Genomic DNA, 13,372 nt, shown 5'->3' with positions numbered 1-13,372 from the left:
TTAAACCATAAAACAATTAAACCCAGACGTCTAGCCAGTTCTGTGGTCCTGTTTTGTTCAATTCTATTCAGCACACATAACAGTGAGACAAACAGAGTTGTAAAACTGGCTTTTTTTTCCCTGCGGAAATGTACCTATGGACAGCTTTCACAGCTGTAGTATCCTGTCTTTTTTGTGTGCTTTACAAAAGGGCCATTTTTAAACGAAGCAGGAAAATATATACACAGAGATGCAAACCATATGCCCAAGGAAGATCCTCCATTTGAGTATTATTGTTACATTCATGACCAGCAATACTCACCGCAAGGTTCTGAAAATGTGCATCTCTCTCTCTCTCTCTCTCTTTTGAAAGTCACGTTGCATCTTTTCTTTTTCTTATCGAAAGATTAAGGCTCTCCAATGGCAGATCATTTCAATGCCTGCTCAGTTATTATTCCCCACTATCAACCAGCAGCCAAATGACACTTAAAATTATGGGGCAACTCTGCAGTTAAGAGCCTTGCACATGAACTGTAACTGCAGCAGGATTTAAAACAAAACAACCCATCACCAACAAAGAAAACCCTCGACGGAGACAAAAGGGGACATATCCCTTCGTGCCCATAAGCTCCAATGGGACTTGTGCGAGAGTAAAGACTGCAGGATGGGCTGGGGGAGGGTAAGCGACCTATGGTCTCTTAGGAAATGAGATCTGGTTGAATGGGGGGGGGGGGTTCAGAACTGAGACGCATGGATCATTTCTTTTCAACGTTAATAAAAGCGTTTCATTACATAGCCACCAGAGAGGGGGGCCCGAAGCTGATTGAAAAGTCCCATCCAAAGTGAGAACTTTTCCAATAAAAGGGGTGAACTTTCTCCATTGCAGATATGAGGTGGCCAATCCATTTTGAAATCCGAACAGTGTTTTTGTTGTTGTGGTTGTTTTTTAATGGAGTTTACGCGGAGGGATTTAGAAGGGGAGAAGACAGAGAAAAATACACGAAATGACAGGACTATTCTGGGTTGGGTTGGATTCAGTTTTGGTTGTTGGTGGTGGTTTTTTGTTTTGTTTTGTTTTGTTTTGTTTTGTTTTGTTTTTGCCCATCATTCTTGGCCCTGCTAAAATGCTTTTTAACCTGCACATTTCAGTGGGCTCCTTAAGACGTTTCAAACATAAAAAGCAGGGGACTTGGGCTCTGAATGAACTGAGCTTTGAGCTTCCTCTGGTGCCAGGATGATGCTCAGACTGACCCATACCATACCACCTTAAAAAAGAAAAAAACCACGATGCCATAAAAGCTAGAGTACAAATCAATAAAGGGGAGAGAAACCTCAAAACGTTAAGAAAGAAATATTAAAGGGCAATATTTTATAAAGATCAGTGGGTAATGACTTCCAGGTTTTTTATTTCGGAGAAGGCTGAGAAGCCAAGGCGACAAGCATGTCCTACTACCTCGCTTTGATTTTGATTAGAAAGATTAGAACCCTGCTCTCCTCATTTCATTAAAGAAAGGCACCTTATAACAAGTTTTGATGATTAAGCATCCCCCGCTGATCATTTTTATACTTTCTCTCCCCCTCTTGTCTCTCACTGAGCAGCCTCTGAGCACCCATCAATTTATATCTCAAGCTAAAAATGCATTGTGACAGCCTGTTCTCGCCCATCTGGGCCACTTAAAATGGTCACAAACCACGACAACAACAGAAACTTCCTACCCATTTGAGACTGGTGGAATTGGTCTCTACCTACCACAGCAGACAATCCAGACCTCTGTGCAGAAAGAAAGGGAGGCGGGAGGGTGAGGGGAAAAAAAAACAACCTATTTCATTGAGACCGAAAATTTCTCTCCCCACACACATTTTCTTGTTTTCTTTTTTCTTGCTTTTTTTTAAACATTCCTCCCCAATCGATTATATTTTATTTTGCAAAGTAACGTCCTCTGAGGTGCAAGGAGCTGAAGAAACCTACAAGTCTTGGCATCCCATTGATAATGCAAAGCAGTTGCTATATAGGCGGATGTCAGACAGAGGAATGTTGCCGCAAGCGCCCTTTCCCAGCATACATATTTAATCTTTTACATATACTTCGATTGCCTGGTCATAAATTACTACAATTAATTATCCAAACCTAAAAATTTATGGCACGTATAACCCTTACCTAAACGCATTTTATGATTATACTATTAAATACAAAATGTTGTGAGCGGAAACAGCGTCCTTTCTTTCCACCCATCTTCATTTGCTTCCTGTAATAAGGTATATTTCAAATTCCATTTCAACAGACTGCGATTTTATCAGTGCTAAATTCACTGGTACAAGGAGGGTGTCTCCTTTAAGAATCCCAACACAGCTTTGAATACCATTGCAAAATAAACTCTGGCTGTTTCTCAAGTGGAGTTTAAATAAAAGACACCTGCATGATAAGGTTTTTTTTTTTTCCTTCTTTTTTTGTAACGTTAAGTATATATTTACATAGAGCTGTTCTACTATAGCAAACATAACAATATTACAGAACGGGTCTGAGACAGGAATAAAATACACAAATAAGTACACCAGACCAACACTATGACAGAACACTTTTGAGCCTTTTTTTCTCATTTTCTTTTGTACAAAATATGCACTCACAAAGTCATGAAATTAAAAAAATAAAACACTGGATAAGTTTAACTTACGAAATAAAATACTAAAAAAAAAATTTAAAAAAATTCAAGTACTTTTCTGTTTTGTTTTCCCGAAAAGGACAAAAAAAAATCATTTTATTTTAGTTGCATTTTATAAAAGCATGGTGCTCCCAAACGCTTGGCTGTGTTTAACTAAATCTAAACACTGATCAGCACATTCAAAGTCAGAAACATTTCGAACCAAAGAAACAGCTTTCCCTTGCTCCCTCCCCTCTCCTCCTTTCTCTTGCATTGATTTGACTTTGCCAACTTTACTGCTGTTCTTTATCGGTTTTTTCTTTATTCATTTTCTTCATTTTCATTCTCCTGTTCTGAAACCAGATTTTGACTTGGCGTTCAGTGAGATTAAGAACTCTGGCTACTTCGTACCTCCGGTCCCGTGTGAGGTACATATTGAATAAAAACTCTTTTTCCAGTTCCAGGGTCTGATACTTTGTATAAGGACATCTTTTCTTCCTTGTGGAACGTGCGTGAATCCAATTTGCGACGGGATTGCCTGGGAAAGAAGTTTTTTTTTAAAAAAAAATCATTAATTTCAACAGCTGGCTTCCCCTCTCCTCACACCCAGATTATTATTTTTCCAAAATAAACATGTTTAATTAGGAAAATAGCAGGTAAATATTTTAAAGTAACCCTCAGAAGGCATTAATGTGTTTATTTTTGGAAGGGGGCCATTTCCTTTCCTTTTACTATTGCTCTCAGATAAAAGTTTCAGTAAATAAAACCGTAGCAATGGGTTTAAAATAATAATCATCCCCTAGCAGGAGTAATCTAAGAACATAGTCATAAAAAGTAAAAATTCCCACCATTTTATAGGCCCATAAACTCTCTTTACAACCTCTGCTCTCCAATACCTTCTCTATAACCATACTAGTCCTAGAATGACTAGCTTATTTTTTTTTAATATCTGGAGGATGCCACAGAATAAATTCATTGTCTCCAAAAATACAGTCTTCAAGCCTAAAAGACCTTTCTCTTTGCTGCCCCATCATCCCTACTTTGTTAGAACGAAAAAATTACACTGTTTTATCGTTAGAATCATCTCCTTGATCCAACTGTAGGCGTTTTATAGAGCCATCTACCAGCAAAGGAGAATGTTTTCCCTGATCCTACTACTTGTTTTATCACAGATCTACTTTATATAGTCATATATGGATACTTATCCCTATGTATGCATACATATAGAGATACATATGGGGATACACCGACACCCACAGACTCACCATTTATAATTTATAAATCACCATTTCATCAGATTGTTAGGCCAGAAGTCTTAATAAACACATGGCATGCTTGTGTATGTGTGTGTGTATGTGTGTGTGTGTGTGTGCGCATGTTTGTGTGTACAGGCATACACACTCACACAGACACAACTGGACGTTTATTCTAGTTCCACCAGATTTGAAATCACACTTTATTTTGCTCTCTGTGCATTGCCTCTATGCACACACTATACTGTCAGAAGCAACTGTCTGCATTTCAGAGACATATGGTCATTCTGAGATGAACATTTTAGAGTGGAAAAGACCGGTTACATCTGTAATGGTGCAAGGGGCTAATCAGATCCCCCATAGTGCTCAAGTTTTTGCACTAAAGAAGATGGGCTTTTTTTCAAGTGTTCAGTCCAATATCCTGCCTAAAGCTGCTTTTCGACTTTATCGCTCCATAGATTCTTTCTGCCTTTACCTCCCATAATCCACACTCCTTAACACTTTTCTCAGGGCAACCACCTTTCCGTTTATTCCCACATGTTGGGAGTATTTTATGAATAATTACATAGGTGGGTATTTTTAAAGACACGTATATACCTCTCTCTGTTTATTCCTGGGTGTTTTTCTCCCCTACCCCCACACCCAAATCACTGAATCAACTCTCAACTAGAAGGGACTCTTCTTGACTGAAAGGGGAAATATCTGAGAGGCAGGAGCTTTGGTGGGGAGGCTGGATTATGAATATTTGACCAAAGAAACAAATAGATTTCCCCCCCCCCACTCTCTTTTTTAAATAAAATGAAAATGAAACTACTGAGATTAGACTAGGGGGATTTTTAAACCCGGGTCTTCCTGTATATCTGGAGTTTTAGGACAGGGCCCTCTAAGGTAATTTCATTTTATTGAGTACTGTACTAGAGGCTGTAATGCCTCCCCGGTTGTAAACAAGAATGACTTCAACTTACTAGGGTCTAATTCGTTCTTTTCTTCTTTGTGTTTGCTCGAAGCGACTGCCTCCGATTCCGGAGAGGGTATAGTCTGCGGAGTTCGGTCTCTGAGATCACCCGGGGATCCGTACATGTAATCCGGATAACTACGCCCGTCCACCGGGCCACATTCCGCCCTTCGGCCGGGGAAAGCGTCCGGCTTGAGCCCGTAATGCCTGCTGCTGGGTGGGAAGCCAGGGAAGGACACCGCGCCTGAGATGGGTTCCAACCAAGTGCGCATATACCTGGTGTCAGCCCCAATGTGAGGCTGGTGGGTATACGGATGGTAAACCACAGAAGACTGAGAATGCACGGGAGCCCATGAAGTAGTAAAAACGGCCGGTTTAGGGGCAAAACTGCAGGATGGAAAATCGGCACAGTCCGGTACTAATCCTGAAGGTCTAGCTGCTGCAGGGTGAGAGCCAGTGGCTGGGAACCTTGAAGCCAAGAGCTCTTCATTTTCATGACTTATCAAGGAATCTACATAATAGTTGCTTATGGGACCAGAAGCCGACATGTTCCCCCCTCTTTTACATTCATAAGATTATTGTATGAACTGTATGTGTACTTTTTATCTTCTCATAGAACAATCAGGGCAGGTAATTATTTTTTCAGCCTTTCCCAGTTTGCTATTGGCTCTCAGCTCTCACGTGATTGTATTTACCCAAAAATACAGTGTGGATCAATCCGCAGGTCTTTTTTTTTTTTTTTTTTTTTTTTTTAATAGAGACTATGCGACCTGGCTTTTCATAAAACTCTTGAAATAATGCAGACATTAGAAGCAATGCCTCTTGCATTTCATTAGCCAGAGGTGGCTATGTCTGGCATAAAAAGCTGCCCTGCTAGTGAGCCTATAAGGTATGTGTGTAAGGTATCCCAGGCACTATTTCTTGACGTAATTTGTCTCTGTCTGTCCTTTCCTTCTGCAGCTTGTATTCCATAGTGGATACATTAAATTGAATATCAGTAAAAAGGGACTAGTTCAAAGTGTAATAGAGGTATGCTTCCCATCATACTTCAGTATCACCCAAGGAAGGATCTGATTTTAGGCTTTTTTTGCCTAAAAATAAATGGACTTTTTGTCATCTGTTACAGGGAAGTACAGTCGTCAAGCCTGCTTTAGGGCAAGAAATCTGTTGGTCACATCATGCATATCTATTTTTTAATAACTGTCTCCTGGAGTGGAAAGGATAAGCTTGTAAAACATGAGTGGGAAATAATAACACCACCACCACCCCTTCCCCAAAAAAGACAGCTTTTGCAGACCCTCTCTGAATTATTCGGCTAGTAGCCAAGGATGTTTTTATGTCCTTCAATAAAATTTTTACGAGGATCATTTGATTGTTCATAAATGTGTCTTTCATTAAATAAAACTGGAAGAGTGAGTTTCAGCTATAAGGGTAGCTGGGAAAGGGGAAACCTTCTGAATATTTACAGCAAGCAACAATGTACACTTGACACTTATTAATATTATTATTTTAATGTATGGAAACTTTTTTTTACCAAATCGATTGAAATAGCTTGGGTTCTGATTTTTGTTTTTAATTCTTAACATTCGGGCTGAATTTTGAAAGAAATAACCTTCCCTTCGTAGAGAAAGTCAGGTAAGTAAATAGATCACGCCCATTGGATTCTGAAAGAATGGAGTTAGTGGATTTCTCTGGAAGAGGAGGAAAAGAATAACCTACACAGAATAACCTCTCTTAAAAATGTGGATTATCTCGTGTTGTGAAGGGCAATTCATAACTTCGAATTTCATAGTAACTGGAGTAGGATGAAGGTGAATGCTCAAAATTGTGCAAGAACAAGAAAAGTGGAGGCTCAGAAGGTTATGGTGGTTTCTCGCAGAGCGAGACAGATAGACAAGGAGAGATAGAGAAAGAGAGAAAGACAGGGGCATATGCCCGTTAGTGATGCAGTATGCACCAGTGACATACATTATGGACAGTGCATGTAAGTCCCCTGAACACACATGACATGAATGCTTTTCCCACCAGTATGTAACATAGGAAATTCGAGCATGAAGAAAAAGCAGATGGCTACAGATACATGCCTAAATATGCATTAATATGTGATGTTGCTAAAAAAGCCCCCAGCCCCTAGAAACTTACAGCCCATGTTTCAGCTGAGAAAAGAGTAAGACTGCATCTTAATTTCAAAGTTCTTAATAAATATGCACGAGTCTGTCCTAGTTTCTGTTAGAAATGTATTTAATTCTATCAAGGGACTACTTTAAATAGAAATTGATGTCTGTGTGTGTATGAAAACCCAAATTCGGACAGAGCCTATGAAATCTGAAGTCATCATCTCGTTCCCTCTCAGAATTTATTCTCATTCCGTTTTAGATGCTATGTTTTATGTGAGTCCTTAAAGGGAAATATTCCTACAGGAGTATAATGTCCCCTTTGGCCTCTATTGAGTTCAATTTATTTGTCAATCAAAAGTCTCTAGTGACGGTTGTTTTTCTGTTCATGGGGGGAAAATTATACTCATCATTCCTTCTCTATTTCCATTTTTGTTAAATACTCACTATGGAAGATTGCTAAGATGCTGTGATGTAAAAACGTGGAGGTGTAAAGGAATCTTGTCTTTGGTACATGGATGAATTATTGTAAATGGAGCCTTACAAAAGAATGGTTGTCTTTGGACATATATGCAGAAAGTGGCGGGGGGGCTTTATATACAGAGGAACAGATAGAGAAGAACAGTGAGTGCAAAGGAGGACTGGTGAAAAAAATTATAGGGAAAAATGACAAAATATACAAGATATGAAATACATAACGAGCAGGGATTATAAAAACACAGGGTTTCAATAAGTAAAACCAGTTCTTGTAACCTTAACACAAGCAGACAAGGTCACTAATTTAGTTGTGAATGGCGCATTTTTGATGTTACACAAAGGAAAACATTGCTGGCCAAGATTTCTTTTATTTACGCGGAAACTTTCATTAAATAGAATTGTTTACTCTCCATAGGGCTGCAAAGGGTTTGGGTTTTTTTAAAATAATCATAACGTTTGCAATACCAGCCTATTTCATTCAAGGAGCAGCATGCTTTGAGAAATTACCCAGTTCAAACAAGAGAGAGGCAGCTCATCTTAAAGTAAAATAAAAACAGGGCTTAGCATAATATTATCAGAACATTTAGCTGTGTAATTGCATAACAAAACTCTGAGTCTGCAGGGAAGTAAAATAATGTTCATTTATGTTTCTGTCTCCATCAAACCTTCTACGTGGATAAGCGTAAGGTTTCATGAATAAAGTCGAGTAGCAATGCAGGGCAAATAAATACATATTTTGAAATATACTTATTTTAGAGAGTAGTCTTTCCAACCCGAGGTGAACGTTAGAATTAAAATCTGGTTTGCTACACAGTCAATACCAGCAAGGTTATCTTGCAACATTTATGAACGGTCTAGCTAGACTCTGAGCAGATATGATCCTGTTTCCATAAAGATCTCGCTACTTGTTTAATGGAAGATTACCTCTACTGAAATGATGCTGAACGATCATTTCTCATGTAGGCTGTCTAATATCTCTTCCTCCTCCACTCCCCATTATTCTGAAAGCAAAAACTTCTTTGCATTTAACAAAACCAACACATCACTGCAAAATATAAACAATATCAAATGGGGGGGTGGATTTGTAACTGTGACGTTAAAAAAGCAAACGCCATTGTTTATTTTATTGATCACCGTCTTGACACATTTAGTTTTGACACCTCTTGGAGCGAAATTATTTCCAGTGACTTTGGTCGTGTGTCTGTCTCTCTCTGTGTGTGTGTGTGAATCAGATAAGCTTGTGCAGTTTTCAGAAATCCATTCTTTCTCTGTTTTGATTGCACATAACTGCAGACCCTTATTCCCTCAGTCTTGTAGTTTCGCTTTGATAATCTTTCTCTGATTTCAAGGAGATGCAAAAAAATCCTAGGGCCGTGTCTTTTCAGCTCTGTGATACTGCGATTTAAAAAAAAAAACAGAAACAAAAACAAAAACTTTACAAACTAGCGGTATCAAAGGCTAGTTTGGAGTCCCACAGCAATTGGAAGTAAATACATAAATAAATAAATAAATCCCACCACCTCCTTGTGGCAATTCAAGGCCTGAAGAACACTAGGCAGCTCTCCACACAGGGTCTCCCGTGCAGCTGTACGGATTTGCACCCTGAAGCTGTGTGGAAGATGAAAGCGGTGCTCTTTATAAACAGCAATAGCAACTCTCTGTGGCTACCAGAGGAAGACATTCAAGAAGGGGTTTGATCGACAAACTCCAGTGAGGGTCTTGGGATTAGCAGACAACACTCTACCCTTGACAGGCAGACAAACAGCGACTCCAAAAACGCATTCCCCGCTTCCACTTGGTTCAATTAACACTGTCAAGTTCGTATTAATAATCTACTTTTCCCTGCACACACACACACACACACACACACACGCACACACACACCCTGCATCGAAGCAATCTGAAACCATGCTGTGTTATCTCTTCATAAACAAAACGAAACTAACCATACAGACAGCACAAATTTACACACCAGCAGTGACTATCGCTTTGATTTTAATCCCTAAACAGAATAAAGTTCATCCCCCACCCCACATCTCTTTCTCTTGTTATATTTTTTCCTTGTCCTTCGTTCCTTTCGCCTCTCCTTTGCCTCCCCAATTTTTTTTCTTTCTTTTGTTCTTTTACACCCTCCCCCTTTCTCTTATGAAAAAAAGGTATACAATGGGTTGGGTTGCACGAATGTAGAGCAGACTGTCTGAAGTCAGTAGAAAATATCTCCTGATCTCCTACATGTCTTTTATTTTTCATGTTTACCTTTTTAAAGCCAGTCAATGAAAAGGAAAGGCCAATTTCAGCAAACTATTACTGGCGGATCCCATAGCAATGCAGCTGGCTGTTGTTTTGTTTTCCAGATTTCTTTGGCTACTTTCATATCATATTTCTTCGGGGTTTTTTAAGACGTTGGGCAGAAAGGATTTTCAAAACAATATATTACTGATGAGACTTGTCGAAAGGTGCCTTTATATGGACATAATATTTAAATTGAACCCAAAATGAAGGGAGGAAAGGGGAACAGGTAAATAAAATGAACATTCAGATTAAAAATTACTCTAGAGGAGTTTTTACCTGGTTAAGTGCTCCTGCACACCCACACGCACACACACCACTTTGTTGCTAAGAATTTTGTTAGAAGTTATGACTTTGGATTCCAGACTCCTTAGTGTCAGAAGGTGGGGATAATAGACAATAAATTCCGACGTGCCATTAAAGCCCAGGACAATTTATTTAACTGTGTTATGGTGTCCTTCCAAAATTTCAGGTTTCCACTAGACGAATCCCATTAAAAACATTCACAGATGGAAGCTTGTCCAGAGCAATGGGGGGGAGGGGAATATTTAAATTACACTAAGTGCTAATCTCCAAGGCATATTAGGTTATCTTGGTTTGGGGTGTGATATGAAGTACAGGTCAACAAAAGGGGAGGGGGAAACATTTCAGAAAGAAGTAAATGAAAAGAACAGCAGGAAAACAAGCCTGAACCCAAAGAGTAAAACTGTATACTGCCTGAAGAAACATATTTCTATACGTCTCCCTCTACATTTATTATGTTTCTGTCAGACACCCTGTAATTAGCATAAATAACTATAGTTCCAAGCGGCAACTTTTGTCTGCAAATTCTATGGTTTAGGCGGCACAGTTGCACTCCAGCTAGACTGAAGGAAAGTCCAAGGTGTTACGATGACAATCATGCACACAAACCGGACAATAACTTCACTCTATTTATTAAAAAGGGGGTGTTTCAGCTGAAGGCGATGGCTTGCATCTGAACATAAACCACAGGAGCTCTGGGCCTTGTTTAATTATACCTGCCTTGACCATACCAACCTACCTCTTAACCTGTCTTGGTCTACAACAGAGTGAACTTTCTTTAAAAATAAATCAAACACCACATATTCCCCCCCCCCCACCACTACCCTGCTCACACACTCACACTTGATTTGATTCTGTTAATCATTTGTAAAGATCATCTGCACACCCCAAGAGCTGATTAAATAACATGGTGACTGTGTGAGAATCCAAGACACCTAAGCATAACAGCTTTCAACAGAGGGATTTGGTAGTATTTAGAAAATTCTAGACAGCCGCTCCAGTTGATTTTTCAACTGGACATATCGCAGGCACGTATCTTAGGAAAAGCTAAGCTTTCAATGCAATTTCCCAAGCTCAGGGGAGGCAAACGGCTAACTGAAACAAGGAGGGATTAAAATATATATATCTGCACTTCTTGAACTGCAGCAAAATGGAGGAGCCTATAACCAAACCCTAGCCTCCCTGTTACGAATTTACAAGCTCCTACTAACTTCTAAATATATTTTCCTTCTCCAGGCGGTATTTTCTTAAAGCACCACAAAATCACCAGAAGCAGCAAAGAATAAAATACATAGGAACCCGTAGAGACACAGACAAAGCCTTCAGTTCTAAAATTACACCTGCTGGGGAAAGAGCATTATATGAACATAGGCAAGAAAAATGATAGTATCGAGCATATAGTAATATTGCTAATATTTTACCCTGATAACAACAGCATCAGAAGGTGTGTGCATGTCTAGCAACAAAGCAAACAAAATTATATGACGTGAGATGAACGCGAACAGCGTGGTGTCTTTTTGACTACCCATGTTTTTTACATAAAAATAAGGAAAATTTACACAAAATTGTTAAAGCCAATAAATTCCCATCCTCGTGCCTTCTGATCTAATATCATAATTAAAAAAAACAGTAGGGGAGGTTTTAACTTTTATTGCATTTCTGGAGTTGTGTTGCTAAACGTTTATTAACTTCAGGCTTCTATCTCTCTACAGGGATGTAGTCTTTGGTATAAAATCAATCTTAATATTTACAGAATAGATATTTTTTCTTGTACATGCTGTTAGAAGAAAGGGATAAACGTCTGCAAATTGTTAATACAGAAAAGGCGAAATGGTGTGTGTGTGTGTGTATATATATGTATATATATATATATATATAATGAATCCTTTAAATCATTCAATTATCACAGCACTAATGTCAAATAATTACACTTAAAACGAGCAATAATCAGCCTTTTCCCTGTTGAAATATTAATTTACAGAACCACGAAGGATATTTTTTATTAGACTTGCATATTAAATTTTTCAAACCTGGTCCAACCTAGCTGTCCAACCCAAAAGGATTGTGAAAATAGTCATTCTTCATGCAATACTGCTTTGAATCAAATCCAGAGCCATTATGCCCTTTCCACACTTAAAAAATATCATATTTAATACCGCAGAAAAAGAAAAACGATACCTGTTAAAACTGTTGGCTTAGGACTATACATTTACTTGTTTGCACGTGCTTTTTTTGTCTGATCTGAGCTACCATATCAAGATTAGATGTCTCTCCTAGGTAGAAGGGACATTTCTATTTCTACAATCGAAATGTATTGCTTGCACAGAAAGATTGTTATGGAACTGTTAAGCATAAAGTTAGAGTAGGACACAAACACAGTAATGTAACAATACAAGAAAAAATATGCCCTTTCTGTACCAAAAATCTGAACCCGGTTTAAGAAATATAATGTACCCTGACATTTTGCCCAGCCAAAAACAGCCATAGTGGTCTTATCATTATACTTTCCCCACCACAAAACAGTTTCCCCCTCCCCACCCGTATAATGTCAACACAACATGGACTCAGGATTTCTTTTATAATAACATAACACACAATATCTGAAGATTCACTTCTAATGTCTCAGCACCTTTTCTCTAATTATTTTTTCTCCTTTTTCTTCTCCTTATTTCTATCTGTCAGTGGTATTCTTGAGGGGAAAACACACACGCACAAATACACATATGGATTATTTGTGTGTAACCCTGGATGGGTTTGTTTTTTTTCAGATAGGTGATGTGTAGATGTAACTTTCCAAACTTTTCCAATACGCTTTCTTTTTTGGGGAAAAATATCTTCTTTTACTTTGCCAAAGAAAGATGCTAATCATATAGCATAGCCCTCTCATTTTCTTAATCAACAGTTACTTAGCTTTTACACGTGTCCTCAGTGGATAATAGTTCATAATCCAGTTTGTAGCAGAGCAACACTAGAGAATGTGTTCTTAAAAGTGGAACCCCCTGATTATAGAACATAAAATGGCTATTAAGTTTTAAATCTGATGCTTCTGCTGTTATATAGACAGAGCAGAAGGTAAGTTTGATTTCTGCTTTGTTTTTCAATGCACCTTCAACGACTAAAATACGCTACAAATGATCTGATTGAATACTGAGAGGGCTGTACAGGAGGTGGAAACAGTAGCTTGTTACACAGTCTGGACTAGCTCTTCCAATGTGTATTTCCCTTCAAGACACCCCCAACAGCATAATGTCAGTTCTCCAAAAAACATCATAGGTCCAATTCATGTTCATGACTGCTAGGTCAGGAACCCAAACAAAAAAATTTTTTTTTGCACAGTGGGTTTAAAATAAAAGAGAGATCATA

At 38.6% G+C, this 13,372-nt stretch overlaps 2 protein-coding genes across 5 annotated transcripts in view; both read right to left on the bottom strand.

Moving 5' to 3' along the window:
- The window catches only part of HOXC6 (homeobox C6), a 95,717-nt gene that overhangs the window by 80,627 nt on the left and 1,718 nt on the right, over positions 1-13,372 (bottom strand). The window lies entirely within an intron of this gene.
- Positions 2,410-5,401, bottom strand: HOXC9 (homeobox C9). The gene is made up of 2 exons (XM_084610730.1): positions 4,837-5,401; positions 2,410-3,156 (listed from the first exon to the last, which is right to left on the bottom strand). The coding sequence occupies exons 1-2, from the start codon at positions 5,372-5,374 to the stop codon at positions 2,912-2,914; spliced, it is 783 nt and encodes a 260-aa protein (XP_084466856.1). The 5' UTR covers positions 5,375-5,401; the 3' UTR covers positions 2,410-2,911.

This window comes from Lepidochelys olivacea (assembly GCF_965140295.1).
Source record: "Lepidochelys olivacea isolate rLepOli2 genome assembly, chromosome: 20".
In the NCBI taxonomy this organism is placed as follows: Eukaryota; Metazoa; Chordata; order Testudines; family Cheloniidae; genus Lepidochelys; species Lepidochelys olivacea.
This window is presented reverse-complemented; position numbering and strand designations above follow the sequence as displayed.

Coding starts and splice junctions, on each gene's coding strand:
- HOXC9 (XM_084610730.1), bottom strand. CDS start 5,374: ATGTCGGCTTCTGGTCCCATAAGCAACTATTATGTAGATTCCTTGATA. Junction 3,157..4,836: donor AAAGAACGAATTAGACCCTA/GTAAGTTGAAGT, acceptor CTTCTTTCCCAG/GCAATCCCGTCGCAAATTGG.